The 15,925-nt window shown below is 61.3% G+C and overlaps 2 protein-coding genes across 3 annotated transcripts in view; one reads left to right on the top strand and one right to left on the bottom strand.

The window, feature by feature from the left end:
* Positions 1-3,745: 3,745 nt before the first annotated feature.
* Positions 3,746-9,127, top strand: POLR2E (RNA polymerase II subunit E). 2 transcript variants are annotated; one of them, XM_006904045.3, is made up of 8 exons: positions 3,778-3,929; positions 5,536-5,710; positions 6,928-7,043; positions 7,542-7,622; positions 7,945-8,003; positions 8,098-8,176; positions 8,377-8,451; positions 8,622-9,127. In XM_006904045.3, the coding sequence occupies exons 1-7, from the start codon at positions 3,873-3,875 to the stop codon at positions 8,440-8,442; spliced, it is 633 nt and encodes a 210-aa protein (XP_006904107.1). In that variant the 5' UTR covers positions 3,778-3,872; the 3' UTR covers positions 8,443-8,451; positions 8,622-9,127. The 2 variants fall into 2 exon arrangements, with proteins under 2 accessions (XP_024896690.1, XP_006904107.1); XM_025040922.1 differs by lacking the exons at positions 6,928-7,043; positions 7,542-7,622; positions 7,945-8,003; ... (1 more) ...; positions 8,377-8,451; positions 8,622-9,127 and adding an exon at positions 5,821-6,807 and having other exon boundaries at positions 3,746-3,929; positions 5,536-5,736.
* Positions 9,128-14,110: 4,983 nt separating this feature from the next.
* ARHGAP45 (Rho GTPase activating protein 45) overlaps positions 14,111-15,925 on the bottom strand; it is a 12,023-nt gene continuing 10,208 nt past the window's right edge. Inside the window, exons 20-22 of the mRNA XM_025042259.1 lie at positions 15,687-15,897; positions 14,938-15,046; positions 14,111-14,796 (exon numbers count right to left, since the gene is read on the bottom strand). Of these exons, the coding sequence (XP_024898027.1) occupies positions 14,474-14,796; positions 14,938-15,046; positions 15,687-15,897 (643 nt within the window). The 3' untranslated portion in view covers positions 14,111-14,473. The remainder of the gene's footprint in view (positions 14,797-14,937; positions 15,047-15,686; positions 15,898-15,925) is intronic.

The raw sequence follows: 15,925 nt of genomic DNA, 5'->3' as shown, positions 1-15,925 counted from the left end.
GCGCGCTGGCGCCCTTCACCTCCCCGCCCTTGGCCACGCCCACCAACGCCCTCATTGGCCGGCCACTCAAGCGCTGTGACGCGTGGCGGCGTCAGCCAATGAGAGGCCGCGGTGAGGTGGGCGGGGCGGGCTGCGAGTTTGTTTTTGTCTGTAATTGCGCATGCTCGCCAGCGGGCGGGTGACCGCGTCCGCGCAGGCGACATGTTGGTGGCTAGGGGACAGTTATCCGGGTGGTAGATCGTGGCGCCGCGGGGTACCCGACAACTTGAGAAACTACTGGAAACCCGGGGGGAGGGAGCCTGAACTCGCAGAAACATCGAAAACGGGGTTTTGATTTTAATGTAGATAAAACCAAACTGGGGGCCGGAGTCCCACCCATTCGGTATCACTACGGGGTGCGCATTTAACCCGAGACACTAAGAGTGTCTTAGGCCCCATCTGCAGGCACCCAGCGCGGGTCTGGGGGTCACCTAGCGACGGGCGCCCCAATCGGAGACGTCCGCTGCCGCAGCTTCCGCCATAGCGCGCTGTGGCCGGAGGAGATTCACGGTCCTTGGGAACCGTCGCTTTAGTCACTTATAGAAGTCACACGTGAGCCCTGGGGGGATGATTAAAACAGGCTCCTTGGGATCCCGCCCCCCAGGGAGAACACGCGGGGACGCCCAGGTATGTGCTTACAAAGAAAAGCCCAGAGCGATGTCACCACCATTGACATTACCCGAGGGGCGCACTGAGTACACAACATGTCTGGGCTCACAACTTCTTTATTATTTTTTTAATTTTTTAAAATCTTTATTTTATAGGCGAGGCAACCCTTGGTTGACCTCACAGATTGCAAGGACCTTGTCAGCTTACAATTCCTTATTTTTTTTTTATATTTTGTGCCTGTAGCACCCTGGTCTTCCCTGGCGGGTCTCCCATCCAAGTACTAACCAGGCCCGACCATGCTTAGCTCCCGAGATCAGGCAGGATCGGGCTTGTTCAGGGTGGCACCGCCGCCGTAGATAAGGGCTCACAACTTCTGATTCTCTCTCGGGCCGGGCTCAGGCATTTGGCCAGGAGAGGGCAGAAAAATGACCCAGCCCATTCTTGGGACCTGAGTCATGGAATTCCACAGCAGGTCTGCCCCCTACCCCGCAGCCATGACCCTCAGTGGCAGGCTGGCTTCAGGTTTTTGTACTGTCAACATCTTATCCCTTCACAGACCCTCGGGTGAACATTTCATTCGAGGTCGGGGGCGGGACTCTGGGGCAAGGGTCATCTGGGTTAGTGTGGAGCCCTGTCCCTCTGGCCCTGCCCAGGGCCCTCTGTCAGGGAAAGGCGCGGGGCTCCAATGGCCGTTGGGCTGTAGAGGCGGTGGAGGCAGGCCCCGCGGCCGCTTGCTACATCACTTTTCTTGCCCAACCATCTTCACGTGGCTTCTTCTCACCAGCCCGGCCACCAGAGGCCAGTTCTCAAAGCTCTCAGAGTCACCTCCTGGCCGGGAGCCCCCATTGTCTCAGCTGGGCCTCCGCACTTCTCAGGAACCACCCTCGCTCCCTCCGGCAGCACTGGGTGTCCCCGCCTCACCGACCAGTCTGTCTGGCCCACTCCGGTTCTGTTCCCACTCTGCTGTTCTTTGGTCTCATTCATTTCAGAGGCGCCAGCAAGCAGGAGCTGGAGCAGGGCAGGGTCACCCCACTCCTGACTTGCTGCCAGGTTCCTGAGAGACAAGAGCAGGCGTGGGGAGAACGAGCCTGCTGGGGGGCACTCCAGGCTCTGGGAGGGGTTTGCCTTTGGGGTTTCACAGCGTTTGCCAGAAGGGCCCCATTTTACAAGTGGGTCATGGGGTCCTGGGGAAGTCTCAGGCTCCAGGAGGCACCCTGTGCTGTCTGAGAAGGGTGAGTCGCCTGCCTGCTCCCATGAGCCCTTTCTCCCGTCGAAACCTGCCCAACCCTCCCCATCTCCAGCTTGGTCCCCTCCATTCCCCTCTGCATCTGATCCACCTGCAAACCCACCCCAGCTGCGTGTTCACCTCTTCTTTGGATCTGCCCTCCTCGTGGTCACAAAACCGTCGTCCTGGTTCAACCCCTGCCCAGTCCACGGGTCTGCTTGGTGGCTTTGATGGCCACCCTCCCCCGCCAGACACCTTTGCTGGGTTCCAGGCCACCTGGCAACCTCCCACAGCCCTTTACCCTATGTAAGAGCATTTATGTTATGCCAGTTTCAGGTGGGGCAGACTCTCTCTCCCTCTCATCTCCACGTCCTGCCCTGCAGATCCTGTGGGCTCCACTCACCTTCCGAACACCCAGAACCAGCCCGCTGCGGACCCTCTCCCTATGGGAGCCACGCCTGTGTCCCAGCAGGACGTCCTCCCCAGTCCCCCCCCCCGGTCTCCCTGAAAATGACTGAAAAGAAGATCCAAACTTTTCAACCCAACCCACGAGGCCTCCCAGATCTGCCCCACCTCACTCTCACCCTCCGACCTCCACTCCTGCCCTCTTCCTACAGGCCGGCTGCCAACGGCAGGCAAGGTGCAGCCTCCGGGCCTTTGCCTGGGCTGTGCCCTCCCCCTGATACACCTTCTCGCAGACCGCCCCCCGCACCGCCCTCCCTCTCCTCCTCAGGGCTTTTGCTGGAACCTCTCCCTCTGACCCTGCAAAAGTCCCATCTCTGGTAAGCGGCCCCAGCTCTTTCCCACAGCGTTGTCTGTCCCCTTATCACGTTGTCGTGTCTTATGTTCGCTGTCTCTCCCCAGAATGCAAGCTGTACTTGACCTGTCCCTGTGTCTGCTCACTAAATATGTATGTTTTTTAAATTAAGTTTATTGGGGTAACATTGGTTAATACAATTATATAATTTTCAGGTGTATAATTTAACACCTGTATATTCTATTGTGTGTTTACCACCCGAAGTCCAGTTTCCTTCAGCTACCATATATTCGATCCCCTTTACCCACTTCACCCTACCCTCCACGCCCCTATATTTGACCCCCTTTACCCCATCTACCTCCCCGCTCCTCTCCCACTCCCTACTCTCTGGTAACCACTATAGCCCATGTCCAGGAGTCTGTTTGTCCTGTTCCTTTGTTGCTTTTAGGTTTATATCCCACATATAAGTGAGATCATGCGATTTTCTGCTCACTAAATATTTGATTGAATGGCTGTATCACTGAATGAGAAGTTACTCATGGCTTCCAAAGTGACGGAGTCAGGGCTGCTGGGTGAGCCTCCTGGGAAGGGACTGGGGAGGACTGAGGCGGGAGCACGTCCTAAGCACCGGGAACTATGCCGACCTCCTCCCAGGCACGGCCGTTCCTTTAGAGTCGCAGCTAACCCTCTAAAATAGGAACGCTTCGTCATTCCCATTGTACAGACGGAAAAATGGAGGCCAGGGACCTAGAGTTTGGTCGTGGCCCACATCCAAGTGAGAAGACGCCCTTCAGTGGGTTGCGCAAATATTTATGGAAGGTCTTCCAGGCTGCACGACCGTTCCTGGAACAGCTGCGCGCCCCTGACCCCGTGCGGGGCTCAGTGTCCGCGCCCTCACTTTTCTCCCCTCTTCCCGTTGAGATTCTAAACGGCCATCCCAGGCGAGAGTTGGCGTTGAGCGAAAACCACAACTTCCGAAAGCCCTTGCGGCCAAGGCAACGCGAGAGCTTCCGAGGCGCGTGTGGGCGGTGCCGTTCGCACGCCTCTCGCGCAGCCAACCGCCATTCTCGGAAGGGCCGGGCTGCCCTTGGTGCTGCCGCTCCCGAAAGTGGCTGCCTTCAGGCGTTCGCTGGGGACAGCCCCAAACGCGGCGGCGGAGGGGGCCTAGGCAGGGCTCGGCGCAGGCGCAATCGGAGTGGGTCCTTCCGCGCGCAGGCGCAGTGAGTACGAGCGGCAGCCGGCATGGACGACGAGGAGGAAACTTACCGTCTGTGGAAGATCCGCAAGACCATCATGCAGGTGAGCGCGGCGAGGGGTGGCCAGGCGACCGAGCACGCGCAGAAGCCGCGGGTGGGATGAGCACCTCCCCGGCGCCGGCTCGGGCAGCTGGGGCGCAGGGGTCGGGCCAAGGCGCCGCGGGCCTGCCCGGGGGCGGGGCCGTGGGCTTGAGCGACCGCACGCCCCGGGCCCGGGCGAGAGTCCGAGGGCGGGAGTCGGACCTGCGCCCGGGGCGCTCGCTGTCTCCGTCCACGGCTGTGGAGAGTCCGCGTAAGATCTCACCTTGAGCCCTAACCCGTGACGAACCCGAGAGCAAATGCTTCTGTGTCAGATTTTTCGGGGCATGGCAGGTTTGCGGCCCCTTTTTGGGCGTTTGGACTTCGGGGGTCGGGGGGAAGAGGACCCGGAGGTAGGAAAGCGAGGCAGGGTCCGATTGCAGGACAGGTCACGAGGGGGCGGCTCTCTTGAGGGTGGGCACGCTGATTTCGAAGGCGTGTTAGCCTGGGTGCGCGGTGGGCGGGGCTGGCTTCAGGCGCAGATACACCTTTTACTAGGAAAGTCACCTGCCTGGGGTGTGACCACCCACCCTGACCTGCAGGTTAGGGATTTGTGATCCGACTGCCCTCTGCGGTTACTTTCAATAGAACCCGTTTTGGGTTCACAGTCTCACTCGAGCTGGGGGGGTTGGGGGACAGACTCCTGCTGGTCCACTTGTTTGCTTCCTGGAAGGTTCCAGCACTGCCCTCAACTTCCTAACACAGAATCCAGGATTGTGAGGTTGGAAGGTAACTGGGCCAGCTGGTCCGACCTGCCATCCAGTGCAGACACCTGTCTCAGATCTCTCTGGTGTGGTGGCCACTTCAGTGTCTCGGCCATCAACTTGCAGTGGCTGCAGTCAGTATATTCCACGTTCTTTAAGCCACCCCATGGAAGGGAGCCATTGGGATCGCCAGAGGCCCACAGAGGCATGGGTCCTTGACCAAGACCACCAGGCTGGCAGGAATCCTGCTGAGATAATGCTCGGGTGCCACACCCAGCCTCTCCACCGCTTAGCAAAGCCACCCCGAAGACAGGGACTGCGACACATATGCTTTAGCCTGACAGCATTGGGGGTCTCAAGGAAGACAGGCTGCAGGGACCCCACGGAGGAAAGGGCGAGGGCAGGGCTGTGCTCTGACCACCCCTCTGTCCGTTTGGGCCTTCTACCAAACCACTCACAGAGTCCCGCTTTCTGAGGCAAGATGCCGGCCCTCAGGCTGTCGCCTGGATTCCCAGCCGAAGTCTGTCGGCCAGCCCCGCACCTTCCCTCCCACCAGCTGTCTCCATCTGACCCAGACCCGATGGCTCGGCTCTGGGCTCAAATGGCCTCACCTCTCAAGTCCCAGCCCTGCTGCATCCCAATCACAGCCTGTCCCCAAGGCTCCGGATAAAATGACACGCACGGCAGCTCGTTAACTGGAATGGCGCAGGGCCGACTTGGGGTGCGCCCCATCTTCGTCCTCTTCTAGCCCCGTCCTCCTTCTCTGGCCTCTACCTACACCTGCCACACTGGGCCCCAAACTCCATGTGTTGTCCTCACAGCCACCTCGTCGGGCCCAAGCTCTCACCTGGCTCTTTCTGTCCGCAGCTGTGCCACGACCGTGGCTACCTGGTGACCCAGGATGAACTGGACCAGACGCTGGAGGAGTTCAAGGCCCAGTTCGGGGACAAGCCGAGTGAAGGGCGGCCACGGCGCACTGACCTCACGGTGCTGGTGGCCCACAACGACGACCCCACAGACCAGATGTTTGTCTTCTTCCCCGGTAAGGGCCTTGCGGGTCCCCACGAGGCACGGTTCTGGTGGAGCCATCTGAGGGCCTGCTCAGAGTGCAGCTCATAGCCACCCCTGCTGTGTGACCCTGAGTCTGTGGAGGCCTTTTCCTTGTGCCCGGCCCGGGGAGGGAGCCTGACTTACGACCCCCTAAGTGCCTGTTCCAGTTTCCTTCTTCCCCATCCTTTCCCCATTTTCTCTGGGCAGGGTTATCACAGGCCTTCCCGGAGCTCAGACCCACCCCTCCCCCTGGGCTCCGGGCCTGCATTCCCCGCAGCTCCTTCCTGCGCTGCTGCTCAGTGTCCATCATTGTCCCTGGAGACTGAACTCAGGTGCCTCCTCTTCCCGGGTCCCCACTGAGCCCCAGATGGAAGGGTGTCTTGGGCTCCCCATGTCCCGGCCTTAGCGCATACCTGATGAGGCCGCCTCGCTCTCAGGCCTGCAAAGCTTAGGAGCCAGGCTGTGTCCAGCACCTTGGGGCCAACTCCATGCCTAGCATTAAGGGCACGGGCAGAAAATGTTTGCAGAGCAGAACCTGGTGACGCTTTTTAAGACACGTCCCAGTGTGTGAGCCATTGTTAATTGGAGACCTTGGTGCCTGATTAAACAACAGATGTTTATTGTCACTTTTACTGGGCCTGGGAGTCCGAGATCAAGGTGTTCGCTGGGTCAGTTCCCAATGAGGCCTCTTGGCCCGTAGACACCGTCTCCTCCCCTGTCCTCACATGGTTGTCCCCCTTAGGAGGACAGCAATTATGTTGGATCAGGGCCAACACGTGGCGTCCGGTTACTTTAATCATCTCTTTGAAGACCCTGTTTCCAAACATAGCCCCTTTCTGAGGTCCTGGGAGCCAGAGCTCCCACATGAGGGTTTGGGGGACACAACTTGGTCCAAGACACTGTCCGTTCGTGGAGACACACGGGTCCTGGTGGCTACAGCCCAGTCACTGATTTGTTAGGCTCATAGGGTCCAGTGGTTCTCAAGTGACAAAGCCAAGAACCGCTACCCCTGGGATGGGCAGCCTGTCTCCATGGCAGGCCAGCGGCTGCACCTCACCTCCAAACACCCAGCTGTGCTCTTTGTGGGCTCCCAGGCCTCCGAGCTGAGCTGGAGGCAGGCAGTGCCCACTGTGTGGCCGGGGATCCGGGGGGCGGGGGCGCGGGGCCGGGCAGCGTGCAGCAGTGTGCAGCAGCGTGCTCTGTCCACAGAGGAGCCGAAGGTGGGGATCAAGACCATCAAGGTGTACTGCCAGCGCATGCAGGAGGAGAACATCACGCGCGCCCTCATCGTAGTGCAGCAGGGCATGACACCCTCCGCCAAGCAGGTGCCCGCCCGCCCGAGCCCCGTCACTTCCGCTCCCTCCTGAGAGGCCCGCGGGTGTTTACCCCCGGGCGCCCCCCGCCTGCCAGTTATGGTCCTGGCGTCCTCGCACAGGAGCGTGTGGTCCGAGCGAGCTGTTGTCTTGGTCTGTGCCTGTCCCAGCCCGGGCGCGGGCTGGTGGTTGGGATGGAGGAACCATAGGCACCCTCGCTCCTGTGCCCCTGGGGGCTGCAGAGTCCTTGTCCTCCTGAGACTCCATTGGGGAGGAGCCGCCAGGCCAGCTCCAGGACAACCCCTGGGCACCTTTGGCTGATGGAAACTGTCACTTCTGACACAGGACACATCCTAGAGATGTGCAGAGAGTGGGGCTGCGGGCCCCTCCCCAGGAGGAGAGGGGTGGGAATTCCTGCTAACGAGGCTCCAGGGCCAACCCAGCATCTCCAGAGGCCAGGGGCGTGGCCCAGTGGAGGTCGTGCCCGAGCCTGAGGTCCCTTTTTTTCAGTCCCTGATCGACATGGCCCCCAAGTACATCCTGGAGCAGTTTCTGCAGCAGGAGCTGCTCATCAACATCACGGAGCATGAGGTGGGCCCTTGGGGAAGGGGGGACCGGAGCCCAGTGGGGGCCGCTGAGGGGGGTCTTTGGCGAAGGCCGGAGAGCAGGGCCGCAGAGCGGGCCGGGGTCCGGAATGGCACTGCCTGGGGCCTTGCTGAGAATGCAGCTTCCCAGGCCTGCTGCGCCGTGCTGGGGGTTTTGTGTTGGACCTTGACCCCAGGGGTTCTCGGATTGTGCACCAAGGCCCCTTTGCGTGACAGGGGGAGGGGTGCAGACTCCAAGGCACGCACAGCATCGCTCCCGCGTGTGGGGGTCGGTCGCAGCCTCCTGGAGACCTGGGTTCTCTTGGCAGCTGGTGCCAGAGCACGTCGTCATGACCAAGGAGGAGGTGACCGAGCTGCTGGCCCGATAGTATCCTTTCTGGTCGGGCCCCTCTGCGTCCCTCGGCTTCTCCGTCCCAGCCCCCGTCCCCCAGTCATGGCTTTTTCCTGAGCGAGCTTCCCAGTAAACTCCGAGAGAACCAGCTGCCGCGGATCCAGGCGGGCGACCCCGTGGCCCGCTACTTCGGGATAAAGCGCGGGCAGGTGAGAGGCCCCGCCCCCAGCCCTTTCTGCTGAGCAGGTCCTGGCGATGCCGCTTCTGGAGCCAGGCCTGCTGGGCAGGGAGCACGTCGCCCCCAGGCCTCGGGGAGCCCGCCCCTCGTCCAGGGTGGGGGTCCTGGGGCCACCCCCCGTGACTCGGGTCTGTGGAGAGGCCCCGCTCAGCGCCACTCTCGCTGCCGCAGGTGGTGAAGATCATCCGGCCCAGCGAGACCGCGGGCAGGTACATCACCTACCGCCTGGTGCAGTAGCGCCCACAGGTGAGACGGATGCCCTGGCTGGGGGCCAGGCGAGGGGTGGGTGCACTGGTTTCCCTCCCGGCTTCCCTCTGCGCCCCACCCTCGCCTCCCCAGTTCCCCCACAGCCCTCCGCTGCCGCCCAGCCCGAGTGACAGGCTTACCACCTGATGGTCCTCTCCTTTCTCTCCCAGCCCCGGGAGACGGACAGAGGGACTGAGACCACCGTACCAGGCAGTGGGCATGCTGGCGGCCTGCCCAAGGGCGTCCACTCAGCCCCAGGGCCCTCCCTGTGCTCCTGGGCCCCGAGGCGGCTGCCACCCCTCGGTCTTTCCCGGGCTGAGGGCCCTCGTGGCCTCACCTGGACACTGAGCCCCACCTGAGCTCCCGCGTGATGGTTCCCCAGGAGAGGTCAGGACACCGAGGGAGGCCGGCAGGGCCGCCAGCAACCAAGACAGCCCTGGGCGCTTGCCCGCCCGCCCTGGGCATTCTGAGCTGGCTCCCTGCAGGTGGGCCTGGGTCAGAGTCTCTGGCCAGCCCCCCTTCCTCCCAGCTTTTCTGCGCCGTGCCGCCCTCGCAGTGGCCCCATCCCCGACCTCCTGTGACCCCTCTGAGGGCAGCAGGCAGTGAGATTAAAACGTGTTTGAATTTTGAGTTGTTGAAAATGGTGTTGTTAAATTAAAGACGTTCGAGTAAACGGGTTCACGTGTCTGGAAACTGAGGCGGGAGAACCGGGTGCTGGGGCCTGAGCCAGGGCCTCCGTGGCCCAAAGTGCTCCCGTTCCTGCTCCCCACCTGTGGCAGCCACGCCCGGCTGTCCCGTGTGCCCTCGCCTCGCGTGAAGGGCGGGAGGAGCGTCCTTCGGTGTCTGGTTCTAGGAGAGTTCTCCCCAGGGTGCAAGAACGGCCCGCTGCTGCGACGTGCTCCCCTCCCGGGCACCACTGTTGGCCAGTGCGTTCCCCGCAGTGCACCTGTCAGCCCCCCAACTCTGAACAGTTCATCACCCCAGAAGGCATCCCGCCCCTGTCACCTACCCAGGGCACCGTGCGGCTTGCCCTTCATTGTCCCCGCTACGGCAGGGGCGGCCCGCCCATTTCTCCCTTGACTCGCTGGACTCCCGTGTCCTTGCGTCTCTCGTGACCGCGGCCTGTGGAACCGAGTGTGTGCTGCATTCGTTCCTGGGGACACGGTCTTCCCTGTCCTGCTGGCGGCGGTGGCTTCGTTCTCACGGGGGATAGCGAGGTGCTGGCACTAACTACGACTGTGCCGTGTACCACGCACACGGAAAGGGGGTGCGTCCTCATGTGCACGGTGAGCAGCAGACGCGGCTGGGATGCGTGAAGGCCGCGCGTGGCCGGGCCCCGGGCCCGTGCTGTCCCTGCATCCACAGGACCTTGCTCAGGGGCACCTGGGGCATCCGTGACCGCTCTGAACTGCATGTCCCCCGTTTCCCAGTGTGTCCTCCAGGCGCCTGAGTGTCTCACAATTTTTTTCTATTTTCCCAGGAGAGCAAGAGTTTGCTCCTTCCTGCCAGTGTTTTGTGGGGACGGTGCTCGGTGTTCACGTGTTCAGTGGGTGCTGAGGATGAGGGCCACGATGTGACCCCCACACCAGTTTCTGAGCTCCGTCCCTTAGCACATGTGTCTGCGGACTCACATGCCACAGAGACCTTACCAAAGATTTCTAAACACTGGGAGAAAAACCTAAGGAAAAAATGCAAGTTTAGGACAGAGATCTAGAAAAAGGCTCTCCTTGTGACTCCTGAAAGCCCTCTGCGCAGCAGAAGCCCGGGCACCAGGGCTGGTGGTTGGGGGGTTCCTTAGTGTGCTGGCTGGTGGACAGTCACTTAGACCACCGTCATGCTTGGCCACCTGGCTCGCGCTCTCCCCAAGCCAGACTGCACGGGTCCCTCGCCCTCTTATCAGAATGCCGCCCGGGTCTCGAGCGGAGGACCACGGGGGGCCACTGTGGTGCCCACGCCTCATGCCAGAACTGCGTCGCCGGGGTTACCGTTGCTGGGGGCAGGCCCACACTGTGGTGCCCACGCCTCATGCCAGAACTGCGTCACCGGGGTTACCGTTGCTGGGGGCAGGCCCGGGGGGGGGCACATCCACACCCCCAGTCAGCCGTTCACTCCCTCCCACTGTGACAGCACCAGCTGCACCCTAGGCTGACTGGTGGTTTCTGAAAGGCATGAAACAAGTTGAGAATGTTTCTTCCCTAGTGGCCGGAAAACCAGGCCTTTTAAATTAAAATAAGTATGCCGGCAAAGCAGAAACGGAGATAAGCCTTTGGTCGTGACGTTACAAGTCATCATGTTTCACGTGTGGACTTTTTGGACAAGAAGAGACGGTCTCGATGGTGATTTTTGTAACCATTACCACGATTAGACGTTGTCGCGTAAACCCAGCATTCTCTTCGTTAGGAGTTTACCCGTCGATCTTGAGAACGGCTTTGCTACACGGGGCTCAGATTACGTTTTTCGTGCTTTGAGAACATGAATATTCCGCTTGCTTGGGACGCGCACCTCCCCGTACGCTTCCCCAGTGTTAGCCGAGCGTTCCCGGGGTCGCTGCTCGACGGTGGCGGTTAGCTGAGGGCTCCGGTGCTCTCTGGGCTTCGGCTGGGCCCTTCTGACACGGGCGTGAGTGGTCGCGGACACGGCCTTCACTTGGGTGTAGTCTTTGCCATTTTTTTCTCCAGACTGTGGAATTAAGCGGTTGCGACGCGTGTCAGGGTATTTCTCTGTTCACTTGATTGTGTTGCTCGCCTAAATTTCAATCCAAATTGAGATCTCATTTAGAATCTGTTACCCAAACGCTAGTGTTTTCTTCATTTCGTTGTTCTCTTCATTTTGTTCGAGTGTTTTCGTCAACACTATCCATTTTTATTTTGCTCTTATGTTTTTAAATGTTTATGTCTGGAATCCGTTGGTTTATGGTGGCCTTGTGTTTCATGGCCACGCCTGGATCTGTTAGCTCTCACTTCTGTAGGCAGCCGGGAAACCGTTAGCCTGACCTGACACCGCCCCCTCGCTGGGAGGACTCGGGTGCCCGGCTTGCTTTATTGGCCAGGGGTATTCCCATGTGTGCACCCTCGGCGAATTTATTACAGAATTGCAGAAGTTAATAAGATGTTTTAAAATGGAAAAAGTAAAGAAGCCCCATCCCCATCCACCGTCACCCCCAACCCCCTCCCCAGCCCCTGACCACTGACCCACTTCCTGTCCCCATGGATGTGGCTGTTCTGGACGGGTCACATGAATGGAATCGCACACTGTGGGGCCTTGTGGGGCCTTGTGTGTCCGGCGTCTCTCACTGAGTGTCGTGTGTTCACAGTCCACATCGTGGTGTGAGCGCTTCTCTGCTTTTCATAGCTGAGTGACACTCCCCCGTGTGGACAGGCGCGGCGTGGTGTCCACCACCAGCTGCTGGACACCCGGCCATTGCGCGTGCGCCGCTGTGAGCATCGTGTGCAGGTTTTGCGTGGACGTGTGTCAGCCCCTGGCTGTGCGCCTGCGAAGTAATTGCTGGGTCGTGCAGAAGCAGGTCGCCCTCGTTTTATTAATAATTTTTTATTTTTCAGTTACAGTTGGCGTGAACTGGTTACCCCTTTGAGAAACGGCCAGATTGTTTTACGAAGTGGCTGTCCCGTTTTGCATTCCCATGAGCCCTGCACAGACCCCAGTTCCTCCACACTGCAAGACCTTAGTGCCGCCCAGCCCCCGTGGGCGAGTGAGGTGGCCTGTCCCTGTGGTTATGAGTCATTTCCCTGTGGCTGTTGTCAGCGTCTTTCACGTGCTTGTGGGTGCTCACTGCCGCCTGCATGTTATCTTTGGAGAAATGTATATTCACGTCCTTTGCCCTTTGTTGAATTGGGTTGTTTGTCTTTTTATAACCGAGTTGTAAGAGTTCTTTATATTTTAGATACAGGTCCCTTATCGGGTACACAATTTGCAGAAGTTATCCCCATTTTTTCGTATTTCTTAAATACCGTTTTTAGGTGTGGTGCTTGCACGCGGGCCTCAAATCCTGGGATCTGCCTCTGGGCACCATGTGACCCAGGGGTGTCGCGTTGACAGCGGCGCTGACCGATGGGGCTGTCAGGGCTCTTTCCTCTTCTGTTGGTCCATTCGGGGTTTAAAATGTAGCGTCTCACAGCGCGTTCAGTGGCAAAACATGTCTCCTCCTCTCCCCCAAGTATACATTTATTTTCCAAAGCCACCTTGGCCCCAGTAAGACACAAAAGGCCGAGGGACCCCACCCCCGGGAGGTCCTCAGAGGCGTCAGACTCAGAGAGTGGATAATGGAGCCAGGGGCTGGAGAGGGGAGTGAGCGTGTAATGGGGACAGAACGTCAGTGTGGGACGATGAGAAAGCTCTGGAGGCGGACGGTGGGGACAGCTGCACGGCATGTGAGTGTGCTTAAGGCCACTGAGCTGTGCACTCAGCATGGCTAAAACGGTGACCGTTGACGTGTTTGAGCACACACGCGAACCGTCTGGCTGTTTCTGAGCGTGCGCTCTGCGTGGACTCACGCACGGGCCCCGGGAAAGCCCCTGGCTGTGCTGGGTTCACGGTCCGAAGCTGGTACCTGCTGTGTCCCTGTGGCTGTGTCTGGCAGCGGAGGGTGTGGCCGCCACTGTCAGCCGTCGGGGCGTTTGCTGTGGCCCCGCGCCCTCATGCCAGCAGCACTTGGCTCCCCTTTGTCCTTGGGCACCGGATCCAGCCTATGCCACCAAGCACGGCCAAGTCCCCGAGGCGGGCTCCGGGTGGGCCATGGCCCGGACACCCTCCCGGGGACTGGCCGCCCTGTGAAGGGGACTCTGACGAGAGGGGCCGCGTCCACCCCGCCCCACCCCAGGGTGCTTTCCAGGGCTCTGCTGTGTGGCTGGCGGGTCGGGGGAGCTGCTGTCTCCCCGAACTCCAGGCTGTTCAGGTTTCCTGTGCCGTCTCCGGGCCTCCAGGAAGCCTGCTCCAGCTTCGGGCTTCTGAGCAAAGGGCCGGACGGCGACCGCGGCATCACGGTGCGCAGTGCGCGGCTCTGCAGGGCAGGAGTGGCGGGCGGCCGCGTGGCAGCCCGTCCCGTGCCAGGCTGCAGTCAGCTGGCAGGTGGCTCCTTTTCCGGCTTTCTTAGAAAGCTTCTGCAGGGCGAGGCCAGCTGTCACAGAGCACCCTGACCGCTTGTCACGGCTGCCCCTTGTCTGAGGCTGGGGCAGCCGTGGTGCCTGGCCCCGCGGTGGTGGGAGGGGAGGCCTCTGTCGTCGCCGGGTGTGGGTTCCACCCAGTTCTCACCAACCCGGAGTCGGGGCTTCTGTCTCCGGGATTTCCTCCATTGGGCCTACCGTGGAATCCTGAGCTGGGGGGGCCTCACCTGGCCCACGGGGCTGTCCCAGGGTCCCCTGGCTGGCCTCCTGAGGCTCTTCCCTCTGAGCAAACTCTGACACGTAAGTTTGGTCCTCTGGCACGCTGGTTGCTGCGGCCCAGGCAGCAGCCAGACGCGGCTCTGTCCTCTGGAAGGTTCTGCTGGATGGTGCTGAGCTTTTGTGGAGTGGTTACTGGGCATCTGCGTTGCCCACCACCCACCCCGCGGGCCTTGATCACGCGCCCCAGTGCGCCGTCTAGGATGGAATTCCCCCGCGTCCCCCTCCGTGTCCCCAGGCTGCTGCACCAGCACAGACGAGCTCAGAGGAACAGCTTTATTTTAAGCAGAATAGAGGCACGTGCCAAGGGGACCCCACCGTGCACCTAGCCCATAGGTGTCCAAACCTGGCCCTGCCGCCCGGCCGGCTGTCCAAGGGGCCTTCCACGGGCAGGGGGCACTTAGGGGGTCCCCTGTCCACACGGCCCCACGGCAGCTCCTGTGAGCCTGGTCGCCAGCCGTGCCCATGCTCTGGGATGCTGGTGGCAAAGGCGGCCAGAGGCGGCCCCCGAAGTGGACGTGGCAGCCAGGTGCTCTGCACAGACACCTGGCATGATGTAGCTAGGCCCAGGGACAGGAGCCAGCACTGGGGGCACTTGGCTGGGCACAGGCCGCCCACAGCCCCAGCTAGACAAACTCTGGCCGCCGGTCCCAGCCAGGGACCTGCCCACCGCGGGGCCGCAGGGCTGGCCGCCGGCCCGCGGCCACATTGTTGCTGTGGTTGCTGTTGTACTGAGACAGCCCCTCCCACGCACCGTCCTCCCCCGCCGAGGCCCCCAGCTGCTCCTCGTCGCCACTGTCCTCGACTTCCTCTACGCTGGCCTCGCTACCCTGGTGCTCCAGGAGGCTGAGCCGGTGCCGGGCGTCCCCGTCTGCTGGGGACTGCAGAGCCGAGCCCTCTTCCAGCTCTGAGTCAGAGTCATTGGAGGCGACGCGGGGGTCCGCTGTGTCTGTGTGGGAGACATGGGGACAGACAGTGAGAGATGTGGGAACACGGGGAAATGGGGACACAGACAGAGAAGAGGAAGAGGAAAAAAGGAAGAGAGAGTGACAGAAGACCCCCGCCCCCACCCCCCAGGCTGCGCCATCACCTGGCCCCCCGTCCTCAGCTTCCTCCTGCAGAGGGAAGGCAGCCCCTTCACTGGTCGCTGAGTACGGCACCTGGAGCAGCACCTCGGCCCGCTGGGTGGCCGTCCCATCCTGCGGGGGTGGCAGAGAGGTCAGGGGGGACCTAGAACCTGGCCTGTCCAAGCTCCCTTTTCTGTCTTGTAAATTAGCCACGGTAAACGACCCCAACAGTTGTCACCACCCATCGAGGACAAAGATCCCGATCCTATGTCACGAAGGGCCCGTCTCATCCGGTGGGGACAGGGGCAGAGTCCTAAGGCTGCAGAGTCCCAGACCGGGAACTCTGGTGCTGCCTCCAGGGACCTGCTGCCCGCACCTGAGCCACGGGGAGATGGCACAGGGACGCGAGTGCTGGAGCGGGGCAGCCGGGACACGACGAACCACCTGCAGGAAGCCACTGGCTCGACTTCCAAGCCCAGTGGCCGGGTCACGGGGCGGGGCGGGCCAAGCCGAGAGGTGCTGAGCCAGTGCGAGGTAAGCTGTGGGCGGCTTGGGCAGGAAGCCGGCCACAGCCTCTGCACCGAGTTGGGGTACCTCCAGATTTGGGCCCCACTTCGTTCTTGCTCAGAAGACCTCTCAGAGGGCCCCTGAGCCCCCAGGGGAAACCAGACACCTCCCAGTCCCCCGCGTCCGTGCCCCCCACTCCCTGGCCAATGCGCCTGATCCCTTCGGCCTGTGGAGGGGACAGCCCTGGGGCCCACGGCTGCCTCACCTGGGCCCCGGCCACCTCCTCGGGCTCCTCCTCAAAGACCAGGCCATAGTGGGTGATGAGGGTCTCCACGACACGGGCCTGATGGGGGTAGTCCACCAGCGACGACAGGGACACGGTGGCCTCGGTGGGTCGAGGCCGCAGCAGCGTGGGCCCAAAGACGATGCCCAGGTTCCCCGGGGTCATCTTGTTGTCCTGCTCCACCTCCACAATCCTGAGGGGCGGGGCGGGTGAGGGACAGT

This window comes from Pteropus alecto, unplaced genomic scaffold (genome assembly GCF_000325575.1).
Source record: "Pteropus alecto unplaced genomic scaffold, ASM32557v1 scaffold30, whole genome shotgun sequence".
Classification (NCBI taxonomy): domain Eukaryota; kingdom Metazoa; phylum Chordata; class Mammalia; order Chiroptera; family Pteropodidae; genus Pteropus; species Pteropus alecto.
The sequence above is the reverse complement of the archived record's forward strand: the minus strand, read 5'-3'. Positions and strand labels throughout refer to the sequence as shown.